Source organism: Periplaneta americana, chromosome 13 (assembly GCF_040183065.1).
Source record: "Periplaneta americana isolate PAMFEO1 chromosome 13, P.americana_PAMFEO1_priV1, whole genome shotgun sequence".
Taxonomy (NCBI): domain Eukaryota; kingdom Metazoa; phylum Arthropoda; class Insecta; order Blattodea; family Blattidae; genus Periplaneta; species Periplaneta americana.
This window is the reverse complement of record NC_091129.1, coordinates 102,100,160-102,126,969: the sequence shown is the minus strand read 5'-3', so window position 1 is coordinate 102,126,969 and position 26,810 is coordinate 102,100,160. Positions and strand designations below refer to the sequence as shown.

Genomic DNA, 26,810 nt, shown 5'->3' with positions numbered 1-26,810 from the left:
AAGTTTTAAAAATGGATATCACGAAGATCATATGTAGGCTTAGGATATTTTCTTCTCATAAGTTTTACGCATTTCGCAATAATTAATTGTCTTTATCATGTTGAGGATAATTTACTGTTTACAGTCTATTTTCTTGAATTATCACTTAAAGGCAGAGCTGGGCAAAATACTGACATCCAAGTATTTCAAATACAAATACAAAATACTTCAAATAATTGTATTTGAAATACAAATACAAAATACTTTTAAAAATTAACCAAATACATTTGTATTTCAAATACTCGATAAAATATATAGGCCTAAAGAAATTAGAATATTACTGAAAATCTAAAATGTTATATTAATATTAAAAGTATTTTTACCTCGAAGTTTTATATAAACACTGTAACTGAACTTCTTCATTTTCCCAGTCAGCGATGAAATTATGCTACATATGAATAATTACTGCTCCCTTTCAAAACAACCAGTTCCTCAAATGTTCATAAGATAAGGATCCCCTTGCTTGTGAATGAATAAATCCTGCAAAACAGAACAGTCTTTCTACAGGCGTAGAGGAACACAAACTTGTATTATATTTATAAAAGCTTGTTTCACTGTTGGGTAATGCTCTAGATTGCACAGGGTTGTCCCTTTGCCATTGAAGGATTGTATGAGCTCATACTACACAGCAGACAAGTTCTTTTCTTTTTGCTTTTCAAAGTCTGTTTTACTTGAGTTTAAAACATAAAAATTGTTTTCATCGTCTGAACTGACCAAAGATGTAGCAGAAAACTGCTGAGCTGATTTCACAACACATATTCTATGTCCTCTTCTTATCACTTAGTGAGGAAATGTCAGGTAGCCATCTCATCTTCAATGATGGGTGGAGCAAGCTGCCAAAATAGCTCAATTTTCTTCTGGGATCAGATCAAACATCACTTTAAATCTTGATGAAAGTGAACTTATTAGGATTAAAGTTACTTGGAATAGATGGCTTATATTACTAGGTAACAGAATATGTAATCTGGTTTTAAGGGAAATTAATGTGGACAAAAGTTGGCCGTAATAGCACGTCTTCTCATTTGCATTAAATTAAGGGCTACGGCAATGGGTTTCAGAACTACACAATACTCTTCAAAGTACTGAAACTCAACATCTTTGAAGTTTGGCAATCTCAGTTTTTCACATATACTGTTTATATCATATTTGAATTGCAATATTTGAGAGATTGAGTCATAAAGAGAATTCCATCGAGTTGGGCAAGGAAACTTTAATGAATATTTCATGACATCTGATATAATTTCTGAGTATTTGAGTCTTCTAGACGTATTCCATAATGCTAAACATTTAGCAAGTGTTGGGTGATGGATCCTTGATGCTGTTGGAGATTTCTTCATGGCATTAAGGAAATCAGTTGTGGTAAGAAAACTAAGTGTATGGCTAGCACAACTGAAAATGTAGGCAAATAAGACAAAAATTCATTCTTCAAATCGAAATCCAAAACTTGAACAAGAAGAAGAAAAAAGTATTTTGGGTATTTGAAATACAAACTACATCCACTTTATGTATTTAAATACAAATACAAAATACTTTCGAAAATCCTTACAAATTACAAAATACAAAATACAAATGAGGCCTATTTCAAATACGTATTTGAAATACATGTATTTCAAATATTGCCCAGCCCTGCTTAAAGGACATAACTTATATGAAGAAAGTCATTTACTATGTACCGAGAGAAGAAGATACATTTTCGTTTTCTTCATTATACCTAAAAACATATTCATTCATTCATTCATTCATTCATTCATTCATTCATTCATTCATTCATTCATTCATTCATTCATTCATGCATTCATAAACTATACGGGTGAAGTAAGGTAAGTCATATATAATGTATTAATTTGCTTTACAGAGTAATTCAAAATGAATTATTGGTATTTCAGGTGTCTATAACTTTGGATATTCAAAGTTTAAAACTTTGTAGTTTGCACCACAAGGAAGCAAAAATCTCCAAGTTCTGATCTCCTGCCTCACAATCCCTTAATGTATGTCTCTCGCGTTATACGACACGCATGTAGAGATAGTCCAATTCTTCCCACACTTGCTCCAACATATCTATAGTTATTGTTTCCACAGTAGTTCGATTTCGCACTCTTCGAGGATCGCAAGACAAAAGTGGCACATATACAATGTCCTTCACATAGCACCATAAAAATAAATTACAAGGTATTAGATCCGGGGACCTGGGGCGCCAGCGATTAAAGCAAGGTCATCTGGCCCAGCGCATCCTATCCATCGGTGTGGAAGTACCTGATTCAGAGTCCTCTGAACATCATTATGAAAGTGTGGCAGTGCTTCATCTTGCTGGAAAATGTTAACTGAAGCCTTCCCCATTTGATTGAGGGAACAGTCCGTTTTCTAGCATGCATATGTATGACGTTCCCAACATTATATTTAAAAAATCGCACGTACACCTTTTGCACGAGAAATTTCTAAATTCATGTAGCACTCTGATTACTGATTTGACTTGGTACATTTACCCCAGTACACAAAATGATTTTTTCTTAGGCGTCGCCATTTTAATTCCGCTACACACTCCGCGGTCTAGTGGTTAAATTGATAACTTTTTGGCGGTTGATCCAAACTCGAACAGAGTAAATTGATGCAAATTAAACGTTTTCAGATTTTAAACTTCAAAAACTAACTTGTTCAAAATACCGATTTTCATTTTAAATTGCCCTATATTACTTTCTTTTTGCGAAAATCACTATGCAGCATTAATTCTTTCTTTCTTTCTTTCTTTCTTTCTTTCTTTCTTTCTTTCTTTCTTTCTTTCTTTCTTTCTTTCTTTCTTTCTTCCTTTCTTTCTTGCATTCTTTCTTTCTTCCTTCCTTTCTTTTTTTCTTTCTTGCTTTCTTTCTTCTTTCCTTTCTTGCTTTCTTTCTGTATTTATTTCTAGCTGTCTTTCTTTCTTCTATCCATCTGTCTGTCTTTCTTTCTTATTTTCTTTCTTTCTTCCTTTTTTCTTTCTCTCTTTCTTTCCATCTACAGTATGAAATTTTGTGAAGCAAAATATTCAATGTTATGAAGTTATGGCCGAAGTGAACCTTAGAAGTTCGCTTTACTCGAAAACTGAGGACTTTGTCTTGCTTAAGAATACTCAGAGGCACACACAAACAGCTGAGCCTATTGCGTAACATCACGAGCTCATGTTACATGTGTCGTCATGGCCCACTTAATTTTTCATGGATGGAACTACGAAGTTTCAAGAGAGAAAAAATATACTCAAGCATATGCAGATTATAAAAATGTAACAGAAAAAATTGTTTATTACATGTGGCACTTCTGAACTTCAGACAAAAAGAAGAATTCTACACATGTGAAATATTTCCCTTGCCAAAATTCAATCTTCAAATTTATTTATGAACAGTAACCACGAAAAAATAACACATAAGCCTCCTCACGCTCTTTTTATTCCACAGATTTTGGTACATATTTAGGTCTAATGGGTGTGACAGAAATCTTTACCAAAGTAACAGAAGCAGTGGCGGTTCCTCGGGGGAGGGAAGGGAGGAACGTCCTCCTCACATTTTCTTCTTTTGAAAGTAAATACCAAATAAAATATGTGCCTTGAAATTCGAGGAAGATTCGATAATTTTTAAAGTTCACAGCTATAAGAAAAACTCGGTTGATCGAGTTTTAAACGACGCGCGCTCATGTGCTGTAGAAAACTGTGAGAAAGATGCGAGATAGTCTGCGTAGAGGAAAGGCACTCCATTCCTCCTCTACTGCAGTTAACACACATAGACAACAGCGCACTAGCGGCCAGAGAAAGAAGCAGAGTTTTAAAGCAAATAAATGAACGGAGAGAGAGGAGATCCTCCTCTGAATCAGTCATGGGCGGGAAATAGAAACCGACTGGTCGTGCAGCAAGCTCGCTACCGCTGCCACCTACGATGTTGCATTCAACCGGACTATAACACATCTAGGAGGAGACACAACAAAAACAGTTCTAACGCAACGCTATGAAAGACACCATGTAAACTTTTTGTTAATTATAAATCAAAAATATTATTCATTGCACTTTATATAGACTACTATTCATGGTTTGAAATTTTCGTGGATATTTGAAAGTTAAAGTCGGGTTTATGTAAAACAAAGAAGAAGTAGTTTTAAGTAGTTGGCCCCTGAAATTCACTTCTATTCATTGTTCACTAGACAGGGCAACAGCCAAGTTGTCAGTTTTGTACAGGGTTGGGCAGATAAAACCGGCCCCATCTCATGTCATATGATTTGGAAAATAAATTATGTAGGGTATTGATTTCTTTTCTTTCTTTTTTCTTGAAAATGTAATTATGTTGGCTATACTGTATCTTCTGTGTGTTTTGTGTTATTGTTGTTGCGCCATTGTTGCTTATAACCTCTTCTGGTTGCTGTTTAGAAGTCAGACGTTCTAAACACATGTAAAGAGTTGTTCTTTATATAAGCATGACTTATTCAATACCAGAGCGAATATTCATTGTGGAGGCGTACGTACAGACCAGCTCTATTAAGGAAACACAACAATTATTCAGAGACAAATATCCGCTTCGCTAAGTACCAGCGAAAAGCAGCATTCAAGATTTGGTGCGAAAATGGCGTACGACTGGATCCATCAAAAATGTAACAAGGAACAGAACTCCTTCCGTCCGGACTCCTCAACTTACGGCGCGAATTAATGAATTTATGACTAGGAGTCCTCGAAAGTCTACCACGAGATTGGCTCAACAGGTTCATGTGAGTAGGAGAACTTGCGGAATTGCACCGCAGTCTCACCCATGAGGAAATGACACGTGTTTTCATGAACTTGTTAAAACGTGCACAGAAGTGTTTAGATGCAGATGGAGGGCACTTCCAACATTTATTATGAAGGTAACTGCATTTTATTTTCATTCCATTTGAAGTTTGTTTCAAATCATTAGTACCTATCAATGTCATAACACGGGCCGGTTTTATCTGCCCAACTCTGTGCAAATATATTTGAAACTGAAAGTAGGTACTCCATACTACATCATTTTTAACATAAAAAATTAATCGGCCACCGGCAGCTTTGAACAATAATGATAGTATGACATTACAAGAACTGATATTCTTCAAAAGCATGTGATACTGAACTTGTAAAATGTACATGTGGAAACACAGACCACGTGGGTGGGTGCAGTGTTCTCGTTTTCCTCAGATTATTTCCCATTCCCATTTCCGTAAAAAGGTTCCGGTTACGAGCTAGTCTCTTCCAACACGTGTGATGCTGTAGTGTGCTCGAAAAATGCTACGAGGTTGTGAATTTCCTTGTAATTGTTAATTTGTGCAATTATTCAACAATGAATGGAAGTGAAATCATAACAGGCTATATTTTGGACAATTTAGGAAACTCAGTTTACAAGAACAGATTATTGCTATACAGAAGGGAAGGCCAACCCCAACACTACCTGGTCTTACATATATGCATGTAGGCTAATTTGTAGCATGTTTCATTCAAGAAGGTGTCATTTAGTGCTGTTAATTTCTTTCCTCCTCTTAAGAAATATGCAGGAGCCGCAACTGAACAGAAGCATTTCTCAAACGTTTTGAAAGTTAGAAGCACTTTGCACGTACGACGATGTACTATTGAGCAATTATAATATAAGTCTACCTTTCTAAATCAGATCATATAAACTGTCGTATAATATTGTACTGAGAAATATGTACATATATGTATATTTAGGTAGAAAAATCTCTAACTAATATTTAACTCACCATATAGTATTCGGAAAAGTATAATATATACCGGTATTTCTAGCTATAGTTATTACTTCACACATTTTATTTTAACCCAAGTTTTAATTCTCACTACCTGCTAGTAAAATGTATTATGTAGAGTGAATAGTAAGTAATGTCATTAATTTCTGGGGGTTATTCTTTGAGATATTTGAAGCAAAAAACGAGGAAAATAGTATTCAATTTTTTTGTTTGAAATATCTCAAAGAATAACCACCTGAAATTAATGACGTTACTTACGGTTCACTCTGTAAAAAGAAAAACAACTTTAAGTTTTTGCCTCTGTAACTCATTGCAAGCTCATTCCATCCTGAACAGATGGAAAAACTATTTTGTGCGAGATCGACGTATTTGCTTGGTTTCCGCACAAAACCAATCCGCGGAAAGTCTAAAATTTCACATTCAGTATTTCCAACCTAACACACATAATTTCCCTCTTCTGACCGCTAAAGTGACATATTGATTTTACTGCTTTAGGCTTTTAACATATTATTTTTAGAGACGTTCAATCTATACTAATAATAAATCTGTAGCCGAAATGTTTCTGATAATTTTCGATTTTCCAAAAGTAATTGGTCCTAACATATATAATTAACCACCCTGAAACTGAAAATCGCTTTTTTGAAATTTTTGTTTGTATGTCTGTCTGTCTGTCTGTCTGTATGTTTGTTACATTTTCACGCGATAATATCTGAACGGATTTCGATTAAAATTGGAATATAAATTAAGTTCGTTGTAACTTAGATTTTAGGCTATATGTCATTCAAAATACATTATTTAAAATGGGGGTTATAAGGGGACCTGAATTAAATAAATCGAAATATCTCGCGTATTATTGATTGTTGTGAAAAATGTTACATAACAAACGTTTCTTTAAAAATCATTTGCGATAAGTTTATTCTTTGAAAAATTTTGATAGGACTGATATTTAATGAGATAAATGAGTTTTAAAATTAAAATAACTGCCATCTAAGGCCGTGTAAAGAAATAAAAAACAAATGACTTCGTCTATAAGGGACCTTGGTCAACAACAATCGAAAGCTATGAAAGATAACCTACAAAGAATGTTTCTGTGTTTGTATGAAGTAATATCGGAAGCTAAATTAACCGATTTGTATAATTAATTATTATTTCACCATTGGAAAGTGTAGTTTCTCTAGATGGACATAATACTATAATGTTATTACAGTAACTTCTGATATAATAATGTAATGTAATGTAATATAATATAATGTAATGTAATATAATATAATACTATACAATATAATTTAAGTTATTTGAAGGGTTCAGAACCATAGTGGGCCAAGCGCCATTTACTGAATACGTAGAAAACAACAAGGGTTAAAATTAAGTTATTACCATAATTCAATGGAAACATATAGCAAGTAAAATAAAATATACACATTAAATCTAAATGATGTCAATGTTTATTAAACTATGGTTGCATGTAATAACAATTAAGAAACATGTTAAAGGAATTGTCATTGCACCAAATGAGTGCCTTCTGGGCCAAAATGATCGCATTTTAGTTATTTAAATACAATTTAAATTAAGTAACATATTAAACGATTTATCCTTCTATCAAACACGAATGTTCCCTGGATCAAACGTCCTATTTTAATTATGTAATTACTTTATATTTATTTCTAACGGATGCAGCGGAGCGCACGGGTACGGCTAGTATAGTAATAATTATAAATTGGAAACTTACCACTGCAATTTCACCTAAATTGCACTGTTAATTATTGTTTTTGAATATTTGCAAAAATTAAGTAAACTCTATAACTCCACTATGCTTGTTTTTTTTTAAAGATGGGACATGACAGTTAAGCAGCCGAGCTTGGAACTACAGTGCCAGGTTGCCAATATGGACTACCACGCTGCCAGCTGATGGAATGTAGCAATTGTCGTTAAGATGGCTGACGTTAAAACATTCATTGACAGTTGACGCGAAGGTAAGAAAACAATACAAAATCCGACAGATAATCAAAGACGAAACGTACCAATGCTAACATTGTATCCACAATAAATATTGCCAATAGAGCTATTAAGTACTCGCCATGTGCGACCTGTAAGTTTGGCAACTCAACCGTTGTTACCATAGCAACAGGCATACCACGCTATGTGACATTCAGTTGTTTTTCCGATCGCAACGCTCCTGTCATGTCCCATCTTTAAAAAAAAAAAAAACAAGTATAAGTTACTGCATTCGTGATGCAGGTAACATTAAGGAAGCCGTGAAAAAATCAACAAGATTCCAGACTCATCATGGCGGCTACTTTGAACGAAGGAGATGTGGATCTTGAAGTTGAAGAGGCTTGGGAACAAGGCTGTGTTAAAATATTAAAATGAAAAATAAATCATTACATAACCTTACCGTTTGTTTTAAGTTCGCATTTATAGACTGGGGGGGGGGGAAGACAGACGTATATCACGACCTGCTGGAGTAGAGCAAACACAGAAAATATTTTAAAGCAACAATGTTGAAGATAGATATTTTTGTTTCGCAAATTTGCCGTCATTGAACAGAAACCAATATGGAGATTTCATTGCAACTAATTATAAATTCCTCTTTCAGATATGTAATAAACGATCTTCGCACAAAATAATGTACGATACACGAGCGATATGTTTTCTTTCAATTCTCGGAAATTAAAAAAGCTCAACTACGTTTCGCTTTTTCAAACTTTTCCTCGAACATGAAAACTTCAACATACCGCTCTTGTAACGCATATTACTATTGGCAACTACTAAATGTACATACCTAGGGCAAATAGAAATGATCAGGACGAAATTCAGATATAAACTGCTGAACAATTTGTATCCGAACCTATACTTTCTAAAGTTGAAATTACTATAGAAAAGCTGAAAATGTACAAGTGTCCAAGTATTTTTCTTCTTTCTGCCCAAAACTTTATATTATCTTACTATTTGTTCTTATTTTGCTTGCTTTCTTTCATAAATTCCTGTGTTATTGTTTGTTTTTCACAGACTGTAGTTTCATGACTTTTCAATTATATTGTATAACATATGTATGTATTCTTGTATGGCCCCTACATATGAGTTAAACTCGTTGGGGCATACTCAATAAATTAAAAAAAAAAAAAAAATTGCAGCAATGAATGAAGAATAAAATTGTCATCACTCACAGTTGGAAGATGCATGCTGGTTTCTCATGTTGAGCAACAGGACACTTTGTACAGACAGAAGGTTCGGTCCCTGGTTTAATTTCTTTCTTCTATCATATTCATAAGCCCATACAGCTTTGATCCTTAGTTAATACTCATCCTCTGTGTTGTGATGCATTACTCCTGGAATGGTAAGAGTTACATATATAAAGATACAGATCAATACCGGTATCAAGAGACTAACAACAGTAAACCATATTGTTATCTTGTTTAAAGTATTAGGCCTACCAGTAAAGATTTTCAGCAAACATCTGAAGGACTTAAATCTATCGGACAGTGTACAGTAGAGGCAAAAAACCGGACCGACCCTTGTAGCTGATTTCAGAGCCTTGTTCACTCCAGAGCACGACAGACTGGTAACTAAGACTTTCGTGGTTCGAATCCTGCCTGGGAAGGAAACTTTTTTTTTGTTCCTTATTCAAATTTATTCCCAATACGTAGCTGGTAAAATTCATGTTCTGGGAATAATAAGTTAATTAAGTAGTAAAATATCGCTGCAATCGATCATATAGTACCTCATTAAAAAAATACATAAGTGTATTAAAATTATTATTTTGAAGTTAGAACATTATCCTTAATTTTTTTTCAGAGGGACACTGTATTTCTTATGGTATTATGTTATGTACTAAAATAATAATATTTTTACATTATGCCACATAAGAAACATTTATAAAAATGTTATACAGTTCCATAATTAAAGGTGCGTTTATGTTAATCTTATACAAATGATATGCACCTTGCTCAAGAGAGGAAAAAATATAACTTTTTATGTTGGTAAATATTGCAGAATAATAATAATAATAATAATAATAATAATAATAATAATAATAATAATAATAATAATAATAATAATAATAATAATTATTATTATTATTATTATTATTATTATTATAAATACAATATACCTGTATGTAATACAATAATTTATCATTATTATTATTATTATTATTATTATTATTATTATTATTATTGTGCCGACATTTGTAACCAAATTATGTTTATTATAGTACTGTGTGACACAGAAGTCAGTTACCCTAATTGAAAATGCAATTTTAGGGTATACAATATTCACTGCCCCAAATTTTGAAAATGTGATCCATTTACTTGCAGACAGTGCCTCACTCGATCCTGACATTCTTCTGTCATGCTTAAAAATGTTGCAGGAGGAATGTGGTGGATAACATGGGTGATCCTTTGTTTCAAGTCATTTATAGATGTTGGCTCTGTCTTGAAAACGTGCTTTTTCACAAATCCCCATAGAAAGAAATCAAGGGGTGTGAGGTCTGGTGACCGTGGAGGCCATGATTGAGGTCCAACTCGTCCAACCCAGTGCACACCGAACATCTCAATTAGTTTCTGGCGAATTGTTAGAGCGTAATGTGCCGTGGCCCCATCTTGTTGAAACCACATTCTTGTCAGTTTGTTCAGTGGAAAATCATACAGGAACTCCATTGCAGTACTGTCCAGCAATTCCCCATATGTGTGTTAGTTTATAATTCCATCAAAGAAATATGATCCCACAATCAGATCACCTAGTATTCCACAACCACACCATAACTTTTGGAGCACCAGGATTGTTAGCTTCAGGTATTCATCTTGGGTTTTTCTTTGGACTGTATTGTGCATTTTGTGTATGAGCATGCCATCCAGAAAGAATAAGCATTCGTCATTGAACAGAACATGCTAAAGGAAGGCTAGATCAGTGCTCAAACGCTGTGTGATCCAGTTGCAATATGTTCGCCTCTTGAGTGGATCCTCTTCTTGCATTGTGTTTAATGCTATAATTTATATGGGTGAAAACATGCAGAATTCAATATTCTGCGAACAGATTCTCTACTGATACCACTTTTTCGGGGCACATAGTGCACTGACCTTTTAGGGGCTGGCCATCATCTTTACAATCACGTCTACTGAATGCTGTCTATCAGTAGCAGATTTGGGAGAATTCTAGTGGTACAAAAGAGGAATATGTACTGCCAACCTAACAGTACAAATGAAAAAGGAGACTCAGATTACGAGCATCTTGGAGGGAACACGTCATTATGTTATTTTCTATAATAATTATTTGAGTTTTACAATAATTAGTAATGTTTCCCATTTGTCAACTGACTTCCGTGTCACACAATATAATTATTATATTATTATATTCATTATCTTAGTATACATAATACTTGTAAGTACCAAAAAGAAAGATTTGAATTTCATTTTCTCAATAGCTTCTAAATATGTACAATGACAAAAATAAATTAATATGTAAGTTATTGGTATTTGTTTGTTTCAGTCTCTTGGAAATCATGAATTCGATGATGGAGTTGAAGGGCTTATACCTTTCATCAATAATGTATCGTTTCCAGTCCTAGCAGCGAACCTGGATCTCAGGAAAGTGCCTCAACTGAAAGTACCAAATCTTAAGAACTCTGTAGTTTTCACTTCTCCTGATGGAGTTAAAGTGGCTATCATTGGATACATAACCCCCGACACTAAGGTAATGCATTTCATTCATAAAAGTTATCTGATAAGTAGACATTTAAATCTGCCACAGAATTTCGCAATCAAATGAAAGATTATTATGTTTACTCCTAAAAGATAGTGGCCCTGCCATGGGTTGTGGGGATCTAATAAGGCCAGAGCCTCTCCTCCAGACCAAATGCTTTTTATTTTTTCAATTATTAATGGCTAATACTCACTGTAATACAACCAGTGATATATAATAAATGCAATGTACCAGTAGTTTAAGCATTTCACATAATTATATGATGTTTGAAAATAATTAGCCTACTGAAGATTTGATTCTTTGTAGGCAGCCTATTAATAATTTCTGGTCGTAATAGAAATCCATTGAAGATTTAAAATGCATCAGTCCATTCAAAACTTCTGTGATCCGATTAATTGGAATTATGCCGGCATAGAAGAATGTATAAGGCAATGATCTAAGCAGAGTCATATTCTCGCAAGAAGAACAACCTATTTTAGCAATACCCCGGAGATTAAAATCCTGATTGTGCCACTAGTGTGTGTGTGTGTGTGTGTGTGTGTGTGTGTGTGTGTGTGTGTGTGTGTGTGTGTGTGTGTGTTTTATCACAAACAATACAAAATAGATTGGTTAATAGTTCATCTGAATATTAGTACTTGTAACTACCAGAGAGAAGAATTTGAATTTCATTTTCTCAATAGCTTCTAAATATGTACAATGACAAAAAATTTGAGTAAGTAAAAATAAACATTTCAATAATATATATATATAGGCCCACATTAAAACTGATCATCTTCATTGTCATTTTATCATAATTTTATCGACTATATATACCAATAGTGTAGTAGAGATTAGGAATGTATCAGTGTTCTAATAATTTATTTTGGAGATATTTCTCACAATTATTCAAGTCAATGACTGTCACATATGAAAACAAAAATATGATATTAATTAATAAATACATTCATAAATAATTGATTAAATGGCGATCTTTCTCTCTGAGGATGGTGTCAAGTAGCACCGAAATAGCTGTAAGCCGCACATGCTTACATAATTAACACGAGTAAGATCGCCATTTAATCAATTATTTATATTCAAGTGTTAAAAGTAGTGTTCGAAAGATTCAACATGAAATACATTCAATTAATATTCACACTTAAATTAGCACTACTTAAAAAGTATGAAGGATAAAACATTAACCTAATCTTTTTAAGCTTTAGCTGTTGCAGTTTTTATCTATCTCACTCACCAAGAAACATATAAAAGAGTGGAGAAGAGATGAAATTTTTCGACTGTTGTATGAATTATATAATAAAACATTAAAATACCATATACCTCTATTGAAAATAGAAACACATGAGATTATATTTAAAATACCAGTATAATATTACACGCCAAGAGGAAAAAGAAATTTTTAGATGGTCAAAAATTCTGGAAACACTTATTGACAATGATTCTGTTTCTTGCAGTTTGTGTCGCAAGCAGGAGAGGTGGAATTTCTCAGTGAAGTGGACAGCATTAAAGCTGAAGTGGACAAACTCAAATTAGCGCATCCTGATCTCAGGGTCTTCATTGCACTAGGTCACTCTGGTTTTGCTATGGATAAGAAGATCGCTGAACAAGTGCCAGATATAGATGCTGTCATTGGTGGCCACACAAACACCTTCCTTTACACTGGTGAGCTTGAAAATTAATGGACTTGTGTCCATAGCCCATATCTTGATTTACAACAGAACTACATAATATATGAAACACAAAGAATCAGCAAACGTGAAGTGCCAGTGGTGGTAATAATAGTTGCAGCATCAGAAGTAAACATAAAACAGCACTAGGCTAGCATTAGCAGCAATACAGGTCAAATTAGTAAAATAGTAAATAAGTAGAAGCAGCAGTGCTAGAATTTTAAATATTTGCAATTTTCTTTTATTATACTGTACATTCTGTCAATAAACATGTCGTATCTTATCTTATCAGTAGTAACAGTAGCTACTATACCAGTAGCAGCTGTAATAATAGTCTGTTAATGCAGTGATACTAGTAGCAGCTATAGTATTAGCAACAGTTTTGCATTTCCAGAGCAAATCTCAGAACAGATTTGATAAATTTAAGTTACCTACCTATATAAAAATAATACTTACCTACTTACAAATGACTTATAAGGAACCCGGTGGTTCATTGCTGCCCTCACATAAGCCCGCCATCAGTCCCTATCCTGTGCAAGATTAATCCAGTCTCTATCATCATATCACACCTCCCTCAAATCCATTTTAATATTATCCTCCCATCTCAGCCTCCCCAAAGGTCTTTTTCCCTCCGGTCTCCCAACTAACACTCTATATGCATTTCTGGATTCGCCCATATGTGCTACATGTCCCGCCCATCTCAAACGTCTAATGTTCCTAATTATGTCAGGTGAAGAATACAATGCATGCAGTTCTGCGTTGTGTAACTTTCTCCATTCTCCTGTAACTTCATCCCTCTTAGCCCCAAATATTTTCCTAAGAACCTTATTCTCAAACACCCTTAATCTCTGTTCCTCTCTCAAAGTGGGAGTCCAAGTTTCACAACCATACAGGGCAATCGGTAATGTAACTGTTTTATAAATTCTAACTTCCAGATTTTTTGACAGCAGACTAGATAACAAAAGCTTCTCAACCGAATAATAACACGCATTTCCCATATTTATTCTGCGTTTAATTTCCTTCTGAGTGTCATTATATTACAGATATATTACTGTTGCTCCAAGATATTTGAATTTTTCCACCTCTTCGAAGGATGAATCTCCAATTTTTATGCTTCCATTTCGTACAATATTCTGGTCACGAGATATAATCATATACTGTGTCTTTTTGGGATTTACTTCCAAACCTATCGCTTTACTTGCTTCAAGTAAAATTTCTGTGTTTTCCCTAATGGTTTGTGGATTTTTTCCTAACATATTCACGTCATCCACATAGACAAGAAGCTGATGTAACCCGTTCAATTTCAAACCCTGTCTGTTATCCTGAACTTTCCTAATGGCATATTCTAGAACGAAGTGAAAAAGTAGAGGTGACAATGCATCTCCCTGGTTTAGCCCGCAGTGAATTGGAAAAGCATCAGATAGAAACTGGCCTAGACGAATTCTATATAAAAATAATATTAAGTGAAAATAGAAGTGTTATCAAATGGTTCCAAAGGTTGTAATAGAACGTGCATTATAACTACTATTCTCTCTCAATACTAGGCAAATCACCTGACAGCGATGATATACCTGAAGACCTCTACCCAAAAATGGTGACACAGAAGTCTGGTCGTAAAGTTCCTGTCGTACAAGCATATGCCTACACAAAATATCTGGGACAGCTCACACTTGATTTCAATTCTGTTGGAGAAGTAACAAAGGCAACCGGAAACCCAATACTCCTCGATAAAACAGTAAACCAAGGTAAGAACAAAGTTGCAACTAGAAATCGAAATATCATTTTTGTTGAATGTATTTTGAAGATCATCTTTTAATTTCTATGTAAATGACTATTTTATATGAAATATTCGTAACTAATACATAAAGACAGAATTAAGAAATGTTTTAATTTTCAGATCCTTTTGTACTACTAGAGTTGAACAAATGGGCGAGAAACGTTTCAGAATTTTTAAATCAGGCAATTGGAGAAACTAAGGTGCTTTTAGATGGAGACAGTACACACTGTCGACTGAAGGAATGCAACCTTGGAAATTTCTTAACAGATGCTTATGTTGACTATGTAAGTACAAGGACATAAGTCTATATTTTGATTTGTTGTATATTCTTATCAGTATGAAGATAGGAAATTTCGATCCTGGCAAGTGGAAGAGAGACAGCATTTATATACATACCAGTACATCTAAAAACATAAACATACATTCATCACTCTAACTCTATAATAAAAACCATCTAATGAGGTGCACCAGCAATGAATAAGAAAGACGTTGATATATCAATAAAACATACAACATACTACTGGGATGCTCGAAAGAAAATGGATTCAATTCAAGTCTTGAGCATTGCAAACAACAACAACATCTAAAAAATTAAATTCAATTGCTACACTTTTAATGTCTTCAGTAGCAGTTTGTTACCTTTATATTCAATACCGGTTGTTCACAAATATAAAGAAACTATTAATGAGCTCATGTCCAAACCTCCAAACTACACACATATCTACATAGCAAATAGCCACATATAAAAAAACAATTGCCCATACTAACTGCAAAGATGTGAAAACTTACTTACAACATCCTAGACAATGGAGAAAAATTTTGTATCTTCATAATTAATTTTCTCGACCAGCCTCATGGGCTAGTGGTAAGAGCTTCTAACTACAGTTCATGAGATCCCGAGTTCGATTCCTGGTTAGAACACAGAAATTTTTCCTTAAAGGAGAATGTTCCTATGTTCGTCCATGGTCTGGAAATTAGATTAGGCTTAGATTTAAGACCCCTCCTGGCACTTCATAATCATCCTATCATAATATCATCAGGGCAGCGTAACTCTGCCTTCTAGGCACGCCAACCTCAGAAGTGAGTTACAAATAAGCCATTGCCAGGAGAGACCAAAATTGTCAAATGACAACCTGGTGGCATTGGGTGAGGGGGGGGGGGGAGAGAATTTCAGCTCCAAAGGAAAGAAGAGCTTTCCTATTAAATTGCAAGTATTTATTAGAATTTATGTTTCAAAAACAATTATAAAACCTTAAAAACTAATTTAAAATACTTCAAAAATTATCGTTCATCATATTTCACACGATGGTTTCAATATTTTTCGACTTTCAGGTCAGGTTTACATAATTCTAATATACTCTCTTCCTCTCCTCCATTTCATTTGAATATAAAGTTAGATACGATCTTCTAGACGTTGTATTTTCTTTATTTTATTAGCAATAAAAATATGTTCAATCCAAATCCCTTTTAAATAAGCCACTAACCAGTATTGGTTCTAATTAAAAAATGTCAATGAACTTATTTCAGCCATACCGATAATGCTCATAGCGAAAACTATATTTAAATGTACGTACAGATATAGTTTATAGATAGTTAGTTAGTGGGGTTTAAAAAGGGCACGTCAGTTACTATGGCTATTTGCGTCCTTATCTAAAATTCTTCACAAAAGATTTATAGATATAAACGAATAATTCACATTTAAAACTTCCATAATGAACACTATAAAAAATGGAGAAGAAGTAGCATTTTCAAAAATTAATTTTATGAAGTGAATAATGTTCACTCATTAACTTTATAACTCCTTTACTGTGTTAACATTAGAAAATTACCTGGCTGACTAGTTTAGAAGTGGTATTCTTCATTGTTCGAAGCCCAGTGAAGGTCCCAGTTATAAAGTTAATCACTGCTTATATAAGTGTTGAAATGCATATCCAACAATGATGAATAATATTATTTAATATATTTCATAATGCTAGATTCAATTATCTACAAGTATGTATAATATTATACTTCATCCTTTCAGATGGCACGTTTGTATAGATTAAACCATGGAGTAGGTTGGACTGATACTCCTATTGCTTTGCAAAACAGTGGTGGAATTCGGTCATCTATTGATGTCAGTGGCAAAGATGGTAAGTGTAATTTGTACACTAAAACATTTCTAAACATATTCATAAAACTGTTTTTGATATAAAGAAGAAGAAGAAGAAGAAGAAGGAGAAGAAGAAAAGACTGTGAACATAACTTCTTTTTTTTCGTCTATAATAAATTGCTATCTACTTCGAAATTCACTTACATATAATCATATAATGAGAGTTCAAAGTGAATAAAATGTTATCTCTCAAAATGTATAAAGCAAGCCACATTCCTTAATCAACACACAGTAAAAGTACTCACGATATCATTACAAGTAAACAAATACAATGACAGAATGCACTGCATAATATTATTCATTTAAAATTAATAAAAGTACCGTACCGTATAACTTATTGGTAATATAGGTACCTAATTAATGCTTACAAAACACTACAACATACAGAGCTATGTAAAAAATTTAAAAAATCGTCCTCCTGTCAGTGGAAACAATAGATTAGTTGCAGATATTGGGAACTGAAGACTAAATGAATTTAATCTTCATCTTACGTTGTTGGATGACGTATATACGTCCATTGATGTGACTTATTAATGTATTTAAATACTATTATAGTCACAATCATACCATGGCATAAAAGAAACATTTCACAACCTCGAGCGGGATTCGAACCTGCGACTTTCTGTACTCCGGTCAGGCGCTCTACCACTGAGCTATCGAGTTTGTCTCACGCCAAAGGCTTGGAATTATCCTTTCATACTGGCGACTCTGTTATAGAGTACTGTCCATAGCGTCTGATCTAGTCAGCACTGCTTATGGCTGGGAAGAAACTTTACAAAATATAATCTTCATCTTACGATGTTGGATGACGAATCCCGCTCGAGGTTGTGAAATTTTTCTTTCATACCATGGTATGATTGTGACTATAATAGTATTTAAATTCACTAAATTAATTAATTTTAGCACTGATGAAGACAAACAGATGAATCTGAACATCAGAATAAAATCAAATAGAAGATATTTAGGTACTGCATATGTAATTGTAATCATATTATTAAAATTTTATTATTTGCAGGATACCATAGGAAACACAAATAATTTGACATCAGTGAATTATTTAGCAACCCTACTGTACTTCAAGTTCAATTAGAATAATTATTATATTTTCGAATATCTAATACTAGTTCTGAAAATTTAAAACTTCATGACCTCGATACATATAAGAAATCATAACAACAGTAACAATTTGCATTCCACTTAAAAATTTAAAAGTAACTTCATAAATCAAGATTTAAGTACTTTAACATAACGGCTCTAAATGAAGACAAATATTTCTTTGTCCAATGCAGGAAAGGTGACAATGGCTGATTTGCTGTCAGTGCTTCCTTTTGTTAATAACATGGTGCGCATGAGTCTGAAAGGATCTGATCTCTTGGAAGTGTTGGAGTTTAGTGTCCATAACTATAATCCGAGTGAGCGCAATGGGAAATTTCTTCAGTACTCAGGTATGTACACATTATATTTTAATATCTGGATTATTCGTTACTGGTACTTGAGGTAGCTCATGCGAGCATGAAGTTACATCAAATTTTATAATAATTATATTCCATTTGCAAAATAAAAATATATTTGGGTTAATGTAGACAGAATCTATCATTATTTAACTTATTATCATGCATTTTATTGACTGAATAGATGCAAACAAAACTCATATACACAATATAATAATGGTAATAACAATAATAGTAATAATAATAAAAATAAATCTCTATAGAAACGTCAGCCATTTGAGTCCATTTTTATGTGAATATACGAACCAAAAACAGATCAATTAGCTATTCAATCGAGCAATCAAATCATTCATCTACAAAGCTATCTGCATTTCTCTGCGTTATTTAATATCTAATGACTTGCGGAATTCCTATTTTACTTGAAATAGTTTTAGCAAAGGTATTTAATTTACCGTCGTATTTTAAATAACAAAATATTCGTAGAGCATAAGAAATAATCGCAGTACATGCAATCAAACAACAGAATCTATTGCAATTCTATTCATTATACCCATATACAATTCAAACTTCCGAGGTATACAATTTTATCCTATTAACCAAATTATATTCTGGTTAATAACAAATATTGCAATTCTATTAACATGAATTGGAGCACGACCAGTAGAAGACCCTTATATTATTACTGGACAAATCTTAACAGTCCTATACTTCCTAGTTCACTCATCAACTTTAGTTACTGCAAGGGTTTTTTTTATTAATTCGGTTTAGAGTTGTTTTTAGTGACTAATTAAGTATTTTTATTTTACTTATTTCTGGTTTAACTATATTTATGGCTGGATTAGGAGCAAATTTTGAGTATGATTTAAGGAAAATTATACACGTAACTTCAAATTTTGTTAACAACTGTATTTCAGTATTTCATATTGTTCAGAGTTACAAATAAACGTCCTTTTTTTAACAATAGTATTTAATATTATAATTTTTAAATTGAAAATAGTTTTCGATTAGTATTGACTTGTAAAATGAGTGTGGATGTGTGGATATAAATTTTCATAAAAAGAACATTTTTCAAAAATAGTTACCTGGTACATATTTTATATTAAGTGTGCCAAGTTCACATGGATGCACATAAATAGATTTAGGCATGTTAGAAGATATTTATTTTCTAATATTCGACCTTTCTATTTTGTTTTCAGGTCTGAAAGTGCAATATGATTTACGCAAGCCAAATGGCAAGCGTGTTGTAAAAGCATATGCACGATGTGGTGAATGCCGAGTGCCTGTGTACAAGCCTATAGAGGCTAAAGAGACATATAACGTAATAATGCCAGTTTTTATAGCTGAAGGTGGTGACGGTTATAAAGTTCTAAAAAAGAACTTCAGAAGGGAGCTAGTGATGGGTAAGTCTATCCAACATTTACAATATGATCAATATATCACCTAATAACAAAATAATGCCTCTGATTGAGGTTCTGGCTGATTTGTACATCTATTTATTGTCAGGCAGTATATCTCACTTGACGATATGTGTCCGAGAAAGAACAATTTTGTTTGTATGAATCTGAAATCTGATTAGTGTAATATGTAGCTAATCGGCGATGTATGCAATGAAGGGGAGAAAGGAACTGGCCACCCTACTCCATTATCTCCTTGCCTCGTTGCCTCATAAGAGGTGCCTTCTTGGTATCACTTGTGAGGTTCAGATCTGTCTTCGGACAGATGACTAAACAAAAAGACAAAATAACAAAGAATGGTGGTGGTTGTGGTTTTGGTGGTGGTGGTGGTGGTGGTGGTGGTGGTGGTGGTGGTGGTGGTGGTAAAGAAATCCATATTACAGGCCATGGAGTCCCATAGGGTAGCGAGAGGTTAAGACTCCACCTTTGTAATTAGTATTAGTAGCAGTAGGGATGTATTCTCAGTGAATTTGGTATCCTCAAGAAACTAGTTCTATTAATTAAAATGACTCTCAGTGAAGTGTATAGCATAGTCTACACAGGTCAGTTTCTGTCAGATGCATTTCCAATTCACTGTGGACTAAAGCGAGGAGATACTTTTTTAATTTGCTCTGGAATTTAAAAAGTCCAGGAAAACAGAGAGGATTCGAAATTGAACAGGTTACATCAGCTGCTTGTTTATGTGGATAACATAAATATGTTAGGAGAAAAAAAAAACTATTAAGGAAAACACGGGAATTTTACTTGAAGCAAGTAATGAAATAGATTCGGAAGTAAATCATGAAAATACAAAGTAAGCCTATGTAATTAGTCTCGTGACCAGAACATAGTACGAAATGGAAATATAAAAATTGGAAATTTATCCTTTGAAAAGTTTAAAAATCAGATACATTGGGTTAACAGTAACAAATATAAATGACACTCGAGAGGAAATTAAATGCAAAATAAATATGGGAAATGTCTGCTACTATTTGGGTGAGAATCTTTTGTTATCCAGTCAGCTTTAAAAAAAAACACTGAAAGTTAGAATTTATAAAACAATTATATTACTGGTTGTTCTTTATGGTTGTGAAACTTGGACTCTCATTTTGAGAGAGAAACAGAAGCTAAGAGTGTTTGAGAATAAGGTGCTTAGAAAAATATCAGCGGCTAAAAGGGATGAAGTTACAGGAGAATGGAGAAACTTACACAACACAGAACTGCACGCATTGTATTCCTTACCTAACATAATTAGGCACATTAAATCCTGATATTTTAGATGGGCAGGGCATGTAGCACGATGGGGGAATCCAGAAATGCAGTTGGGAGACCTGAGGGAAAAAGACTTTTGGGGAGGCCGAGATGTAGATGAGAGAATAATATTAAAATAGATTTGAGGGAGGTGGGATATATGGTAGGGACTGGATTAATCTTGCTCAGGATAGGAACCGAAGGTGGGCTTATGTGACAGCGGTAATAAACCTTCAGGTAATTTAAAAGGCAATTATAAATAAGCAGTAGGGATATCAGTGCCACTTCCTTATCGTCTTTATCCCAAGGAAAATTCTCTGGTACTCATTTCTGTACTGCACCAATCTCAAAGCCATAATGCAGATAGAAAGATTAGGTGAACTGGAAAAATTAATGATCTCATCGGGAATTGAATCTAATATCATTTGGCTTTGTAACATAGCATCTTAACCACTACAGTGCCAAATGCCCCTCAGTTATTGTGGTCTTGGTCGTGGTGGCAGTGGTCGTGTTGGCGGTGGTCGTGGTAGCAGTGGTTGTGGTGGTATTGGTCGTCATGGGAATGGTATTGGGTGGTAGTGATTATGGTGGTGGTCGTGGTAGCAGCAGCAGTAGTAGTAGTAGTAGTAGTAGTAGTAGTAATAGTAGTAGTAGTAGTAGTAGTAGTAGTAGTAGTAATAGTAGTAGTAGTAGTAGTAGTAGTAGTAGTAGTAGTAGTAAATGGGGAAACCATTTGATCACTAGTATCTAATTCTATATGTACATTATTATTGCTTTTTTTGGTTAGTAGCAAAGAGTCAACACAATAAGACAGCTAACATTCATGCAATTATTTTGTTTTAACTAGCACTCCAGTGTTTCTGGTTGTAAACAAATTAAGAGGTCCACAGAAGCTGCCAGTAGCAGGTTTTAGTTTGCTATGTGATGTTCTAATGTCGGGAAATATGTCGTATAAATTGTGAGAGAATTGAATTGTGTCGGCTGGCTTTTTGAGAGACAGATTTGAGATGAATCCATTAAGTTTTTAAAGTTTATTATATGTTACAGGTATTAAAAATGTTCTAAAGCGAATCACAATCAACTAATGTAAATATGCAATAATACCCATCATTTATTTTATCCACAGACACAACTGACACAGATATGGCGAGGAATTATTTCGAAAAAAGAAGTCCTGTGTATGCTGGAGTGGAAGGGAGGATAAAATTAATAGAAGGTTCAGCAGGAGCAGCGTCAAAAGCCACGTCTTTCTTGTTAATGCCACTCCTTGTGTGTTTTGCTTCTATCATGAGTTCAGTGTAATAAACGATAAATATTTTTTAGACATTTCCAACACACTGTTCTCATAGGCCTAATGATTATTTCAAGTTATTGAAATATCATTGAGAAAACATGTTGCTGAATGTATATGTGTGTGTTTTTGAGAGAAAAAACATTTATGTTCAAAGAGATCAGAGTGAGGTATTCTTTCATTTCTTTCATTTTGCAATTAACTCAGTTCTTCTTATGCCATGGTGTTACCGGTACCTTCATGCATTTGAAAAGTAATATATACTAAAGAAATATAATCACCAATGTAAAACAGTAAGAGCTTAAGTCTTCAAAAGTGAAACAGAAGTACCAGTAATCTGTCTTAAGTTTATAGTATAAAATGAAGTCATCATGAACATTAGTGCGAATATTTCCTCTTAAAGAGAAAAATATAAACTCAATCATAATTAATTAGGCCTGTAGTTCAATTATTATTATTATTATTATTATTATTATTATTATTATTATTATTATTATTATTATTATTGCATAAAATGTTTTTGTCGATGACATTCAAGGTACCGGTACTGTACGAGCAGGCTTTATGTATTTAATTTTAATACAAGCTGAACAAGGCTATGTGACATGTGCAAGATAAAGTAAACTTGTAGCGGTATTAGTAGGAATGGGCAGTAACTAGACAAGTAAAACAGTTTTAGTAGATAACTCTTTTGCCAGGATTTTCTTTACAATTGCGTTACCAAAGAAAGATATTTATGTAGCCTACTTGGCTTCTAGTAGTCACACCTACTGTAAACAAAAGATAAATTGAGTGGTGACCCAATTTCACACATAAATAAGGGTGGAAAGTTGCTGTGAAAGTGGTGGCTGGCGGAGAGGAAGGATTGCATGCCTTGCATGTAAGCTTCCTGGTAGGTACACAGAAAGTGAGTTTTCGTAAGGTCGAGTATCGTGACAGGTAAGGTTAATTCAGGCTTTTGGTATGCCTTGTATATACGTATGCTGGTCGGTTGTTGGTATGAAGAGATATGCACCTTCCGTTAGTAACACAATTGTAAGGAATTACCCTGTCTCTAAAGATTACCATTGGTCATTGATTTTCTTTATTTTTTTTGTGCATTTACAAATATGTACTCTGCCAAAATTGCATTGTGTATGATATGATGTTACACATACTACCACAGTCTAGTATATAGAGTCACAAAGCTTGAGTTTATGAGGGTACTAAGAACAATGGACTGTGCAAGTACTATTTCGCATTGTCTGTAATGAGGCGATAGTAGCGATTCTAGTGGTTAGCAACTATCTATGGATGCATTTTTACTACGTATTGAGCTTCGTGACTGTATATACTAGACTGTGATACTATTGTAATAGAGTTTAGATTTCTTGTACACAATTTAACATATTAAAGTTACCATTCGTGAATGAGGTATATGATAAAAGTACCAGTCATAAAATCTATTTTAACTATGTTTTGTAATCAATACCGACAGTACACAACAATTCATAACTATATTTTCGTAATAGATTTTACAATACTGCTTCCAATTCTCCATCTGTCTCTCGCTCTCTTCATCTATTCTCTCTCGTTTTGGTTACACCACAAAAAAATAATACTAATTTAACCTACTATAATTATATAAATAATAAAAATGAAGATATTACGGCACATTTATTTCTTCATTTTTCAGAACCACTGCTGAAGTGTAATGTACATTCGGAGAACATTATCACAAATTAAGATTTAGACAAAGATACTTGCACAAAGAAAAAAAAAAGAAATAGTAGCAGTGTAGTATAGGTAGTCACTGTAGCATTCAGATTAGAAATAGTGTGCAATTATAGAAAATTATAATATTTAAGATTCAGTTACATGCAACTTCAGTAAATAAGCCACTGTGACAACATACAAGTATTTACTAGCATGAGAAATGTTAACCAGAGATGAGAAAGATCTGGTAATTTTATATTAGATATTATAAGGCTAGTGTTCTAAATACATCTGGTCGCAAAGAGAAAATAAAACCATGAAGAGACAGGTGTCAAACAGTCTTATTAAACGTGGAAATACATTTTCTTGAAGTACATATTATGTGGTACCAAATTGCAACACGTTTCTTTTATTTCAATGGACATAAAAGTGTGTTTGTATGTCTCTGTGTGCGTGCCTGCATGCATATGTGTTAGTGTAACTTACTGGTATTTAATTTATATAAGCAATTACTTTTATTTACTTACAATTTTATCATTAATTGAAACTCGCTGTTTAAAAATGTATTTACATAAACACAAGCTTCATACAGCAAATTATGGGGCTATAAATAATACATATACCGGTACTTACTCTCTCAGATCAATATGAAGAACTTTAATAACTTACAGACAACAAATTGAAATTCTGTAAACGTATGTAGACATGAATCAAGAAGTAACTAGAGGGTTCTGTATGAATTCATATGCAATTTGAAGTATTTTTAAGTTACTTTTGAAAGGAAGAAGTTTCATTTCCATTTTATTAATGAAAGATATACTGGTATATTGCAGGATATTTTAATTAAGTTCTTAATTACGGTACCTTATTAACAGAATTTGTAAGTACTGGTATTAAAATATTATTCCAATCTTCAACCTTCGAGTAAGTTGCTTTAAAATGTTCCATGTTTAGTTTCTAACAACTATTACCAATTTCAAAGAATTGATGCCTATATAATCTTTCTTATAAATAAATTACTGTTCTCTTATTTTGTACATATCTACTACATTTTATGCAGATATTAATTGAATTTTAAATTGTAAGACCAATTTCCACGAATTTGATTCATTCTTGCAGTTCTGGTTTGTAAATTATAGGTCATTTTGTAACAATTTAGGCAGGTTTTAGGTAGTGGAAATCCGAACCCTGCTTGTTAAATCCCTTAATTTGTAATTTTTGTAGTACTTTTTAGGGACAGATAATACAGAAATATCAATATGATATAAATTTAACTGATAGTACTAAAACATTTTGCCCCGTGCTGTACTATCATGGACTAAGGCATCATGACAGGACTCACGTTGCGGAATGAGTGCTGGTTCAAGTCTTCATGGGGGAAGAATAATTATTCTCATGGAGTTTCGGCCAGTGTACGGAACTGGTGCCCACCCAGCATTGTGATGAATTTGGGGAGCTATGCTACGTAGTGAAATCTGGAGGAATGGTGCAGATCAACCATCCCCTTATTGGTTGGATGATCGTTCACTTCTGCTGAGACTTGTGGACATGAGGTCAGCAGTCAGCTGGTTGACCTTGGTCCTTCATGGGCTGTCCAGCCACAGATTATTAAAATATTACTTTTCGTCATGATTTTCCCACCGATACTCTTTTAATTTCTTTATAATAATTAATACAATATACTTATTTTTTACTTGCAGTATTCTGAATATCTCGAGTGACAAGCTACTGTATGATCAGTAGCATCACTGTTAAATTTTATTTTTAAAACTGATTTCATTTTATAGTTAAATACTACTGACTTAATATATTCTTGTAAATATTTGTTTAAAACTTGTCCTTACTTCAACTTACAAATTTGTGTAATTTAGTGTAGGCCAGCCATCAAATTATATCAGACATTGAAGGGAGGGGTAATGGAAGCTTAATATGAGTACCAAGATGAAGCCACAGAAAATCTGTTGATGGCCTTTCAGTAAGGTACGATAGTTCGTTTCCCAACACATTAAGTAAAGTAGCTTGGTATAATGGTATTTAATTGTACTGCTTCTTAAATTAGGGACCTCAGACATCCCGATTTTGAAACCTTTGTCCTGTGTTCCCCTAGATGTCTCATGGGCCCTATATTTGTACTGCTTTTTGATGTTGGTTTTCTATATTTTGTTTTGCTTTATGATTTCATGAGCTGACTTGAAATCTAGGTCATTTTTGTAGTTTTTTTTTTTGTCGCATTATGTAGTGTCCGTTTAACGGTGCGAGTCCATGAACAAGAAATGGGCAGGGAACTAAATAAAATATGTAAAAACGAAAAACAATGTAAACAGATGTTTGTATACAATATTTGAATATGATATTTATATATTTGTAATGTACAATACATAACTATAAAAAATGTATTTAAATAAATTTCCTTCTTTGTTTTTGAACTAATATTTATTCGCAACAATGATTCTGCCTAGTGATCACGTGACTCATCACCGGCCACTTGCACTTCTCAAATAGAATCTTAACTGTTAAGCAATATGATTGAAGGAAGGCTATCTTGCTATTGGCTTCTTGCTTAGTGATAGTGAGATTCCACCAAAGGGAAAATGTGTTTTCGGGCATTTTAAGCTGTAATTACAATAAAACATCATTTC

At 33.6% G+C, this 26,810-nt stretch overlaps 1 protein-coding gene across 1 annotated transcript in view; it reads left to right on the top strand.

Annotated features, from left to right (window-relative positions):
- Positions 1 to 26,601, top strand: part of LOC138712175 (protein 5NUC-like) — a 74,002-nt gene extending 47,401 nt beyond the window's left edge. Inside the window, exons 3-10 of the mRNA XM_069843671.1 lie at positions 11,248 to 11,451; positions 12,909 to 13,116; positions 14,666 to 14,866; positions 15,019 to 15,182; positions 16,922 to 17,030; positions 18,340 to 18,495; positions 19,698 to 19,901; positions 22,312 to 26,601. Coding sequence (XP_069699772.1) covers positions 11,248 to 11,451; positions 12,909 to 13,116; positions 14,666 to 14,866; positions 15,019 to 15,182; positions 16,922 to 17,030; positions 18,340 to 18,495; positions 19,698 to 19,901; positions 22,312 to 22,487 — 1,422 coding nt within the window. The 3' untranslated portion in view covers positions 22,488 to 26,601. The remainder of the gene's footprint in view (positions 1 to 11,247; positions 11,452 to 12,908; positions 13,117 to 14,665; positions 14,867 to 15,018; positions 15,183 to 16,921; positions 17,031 to 18,339; positions 18,496 to 19,697; positions 19,902 to 22,311) is intronic.
- Positions 26,602 to 26,810: the final 209 nt, after the last annotated feature.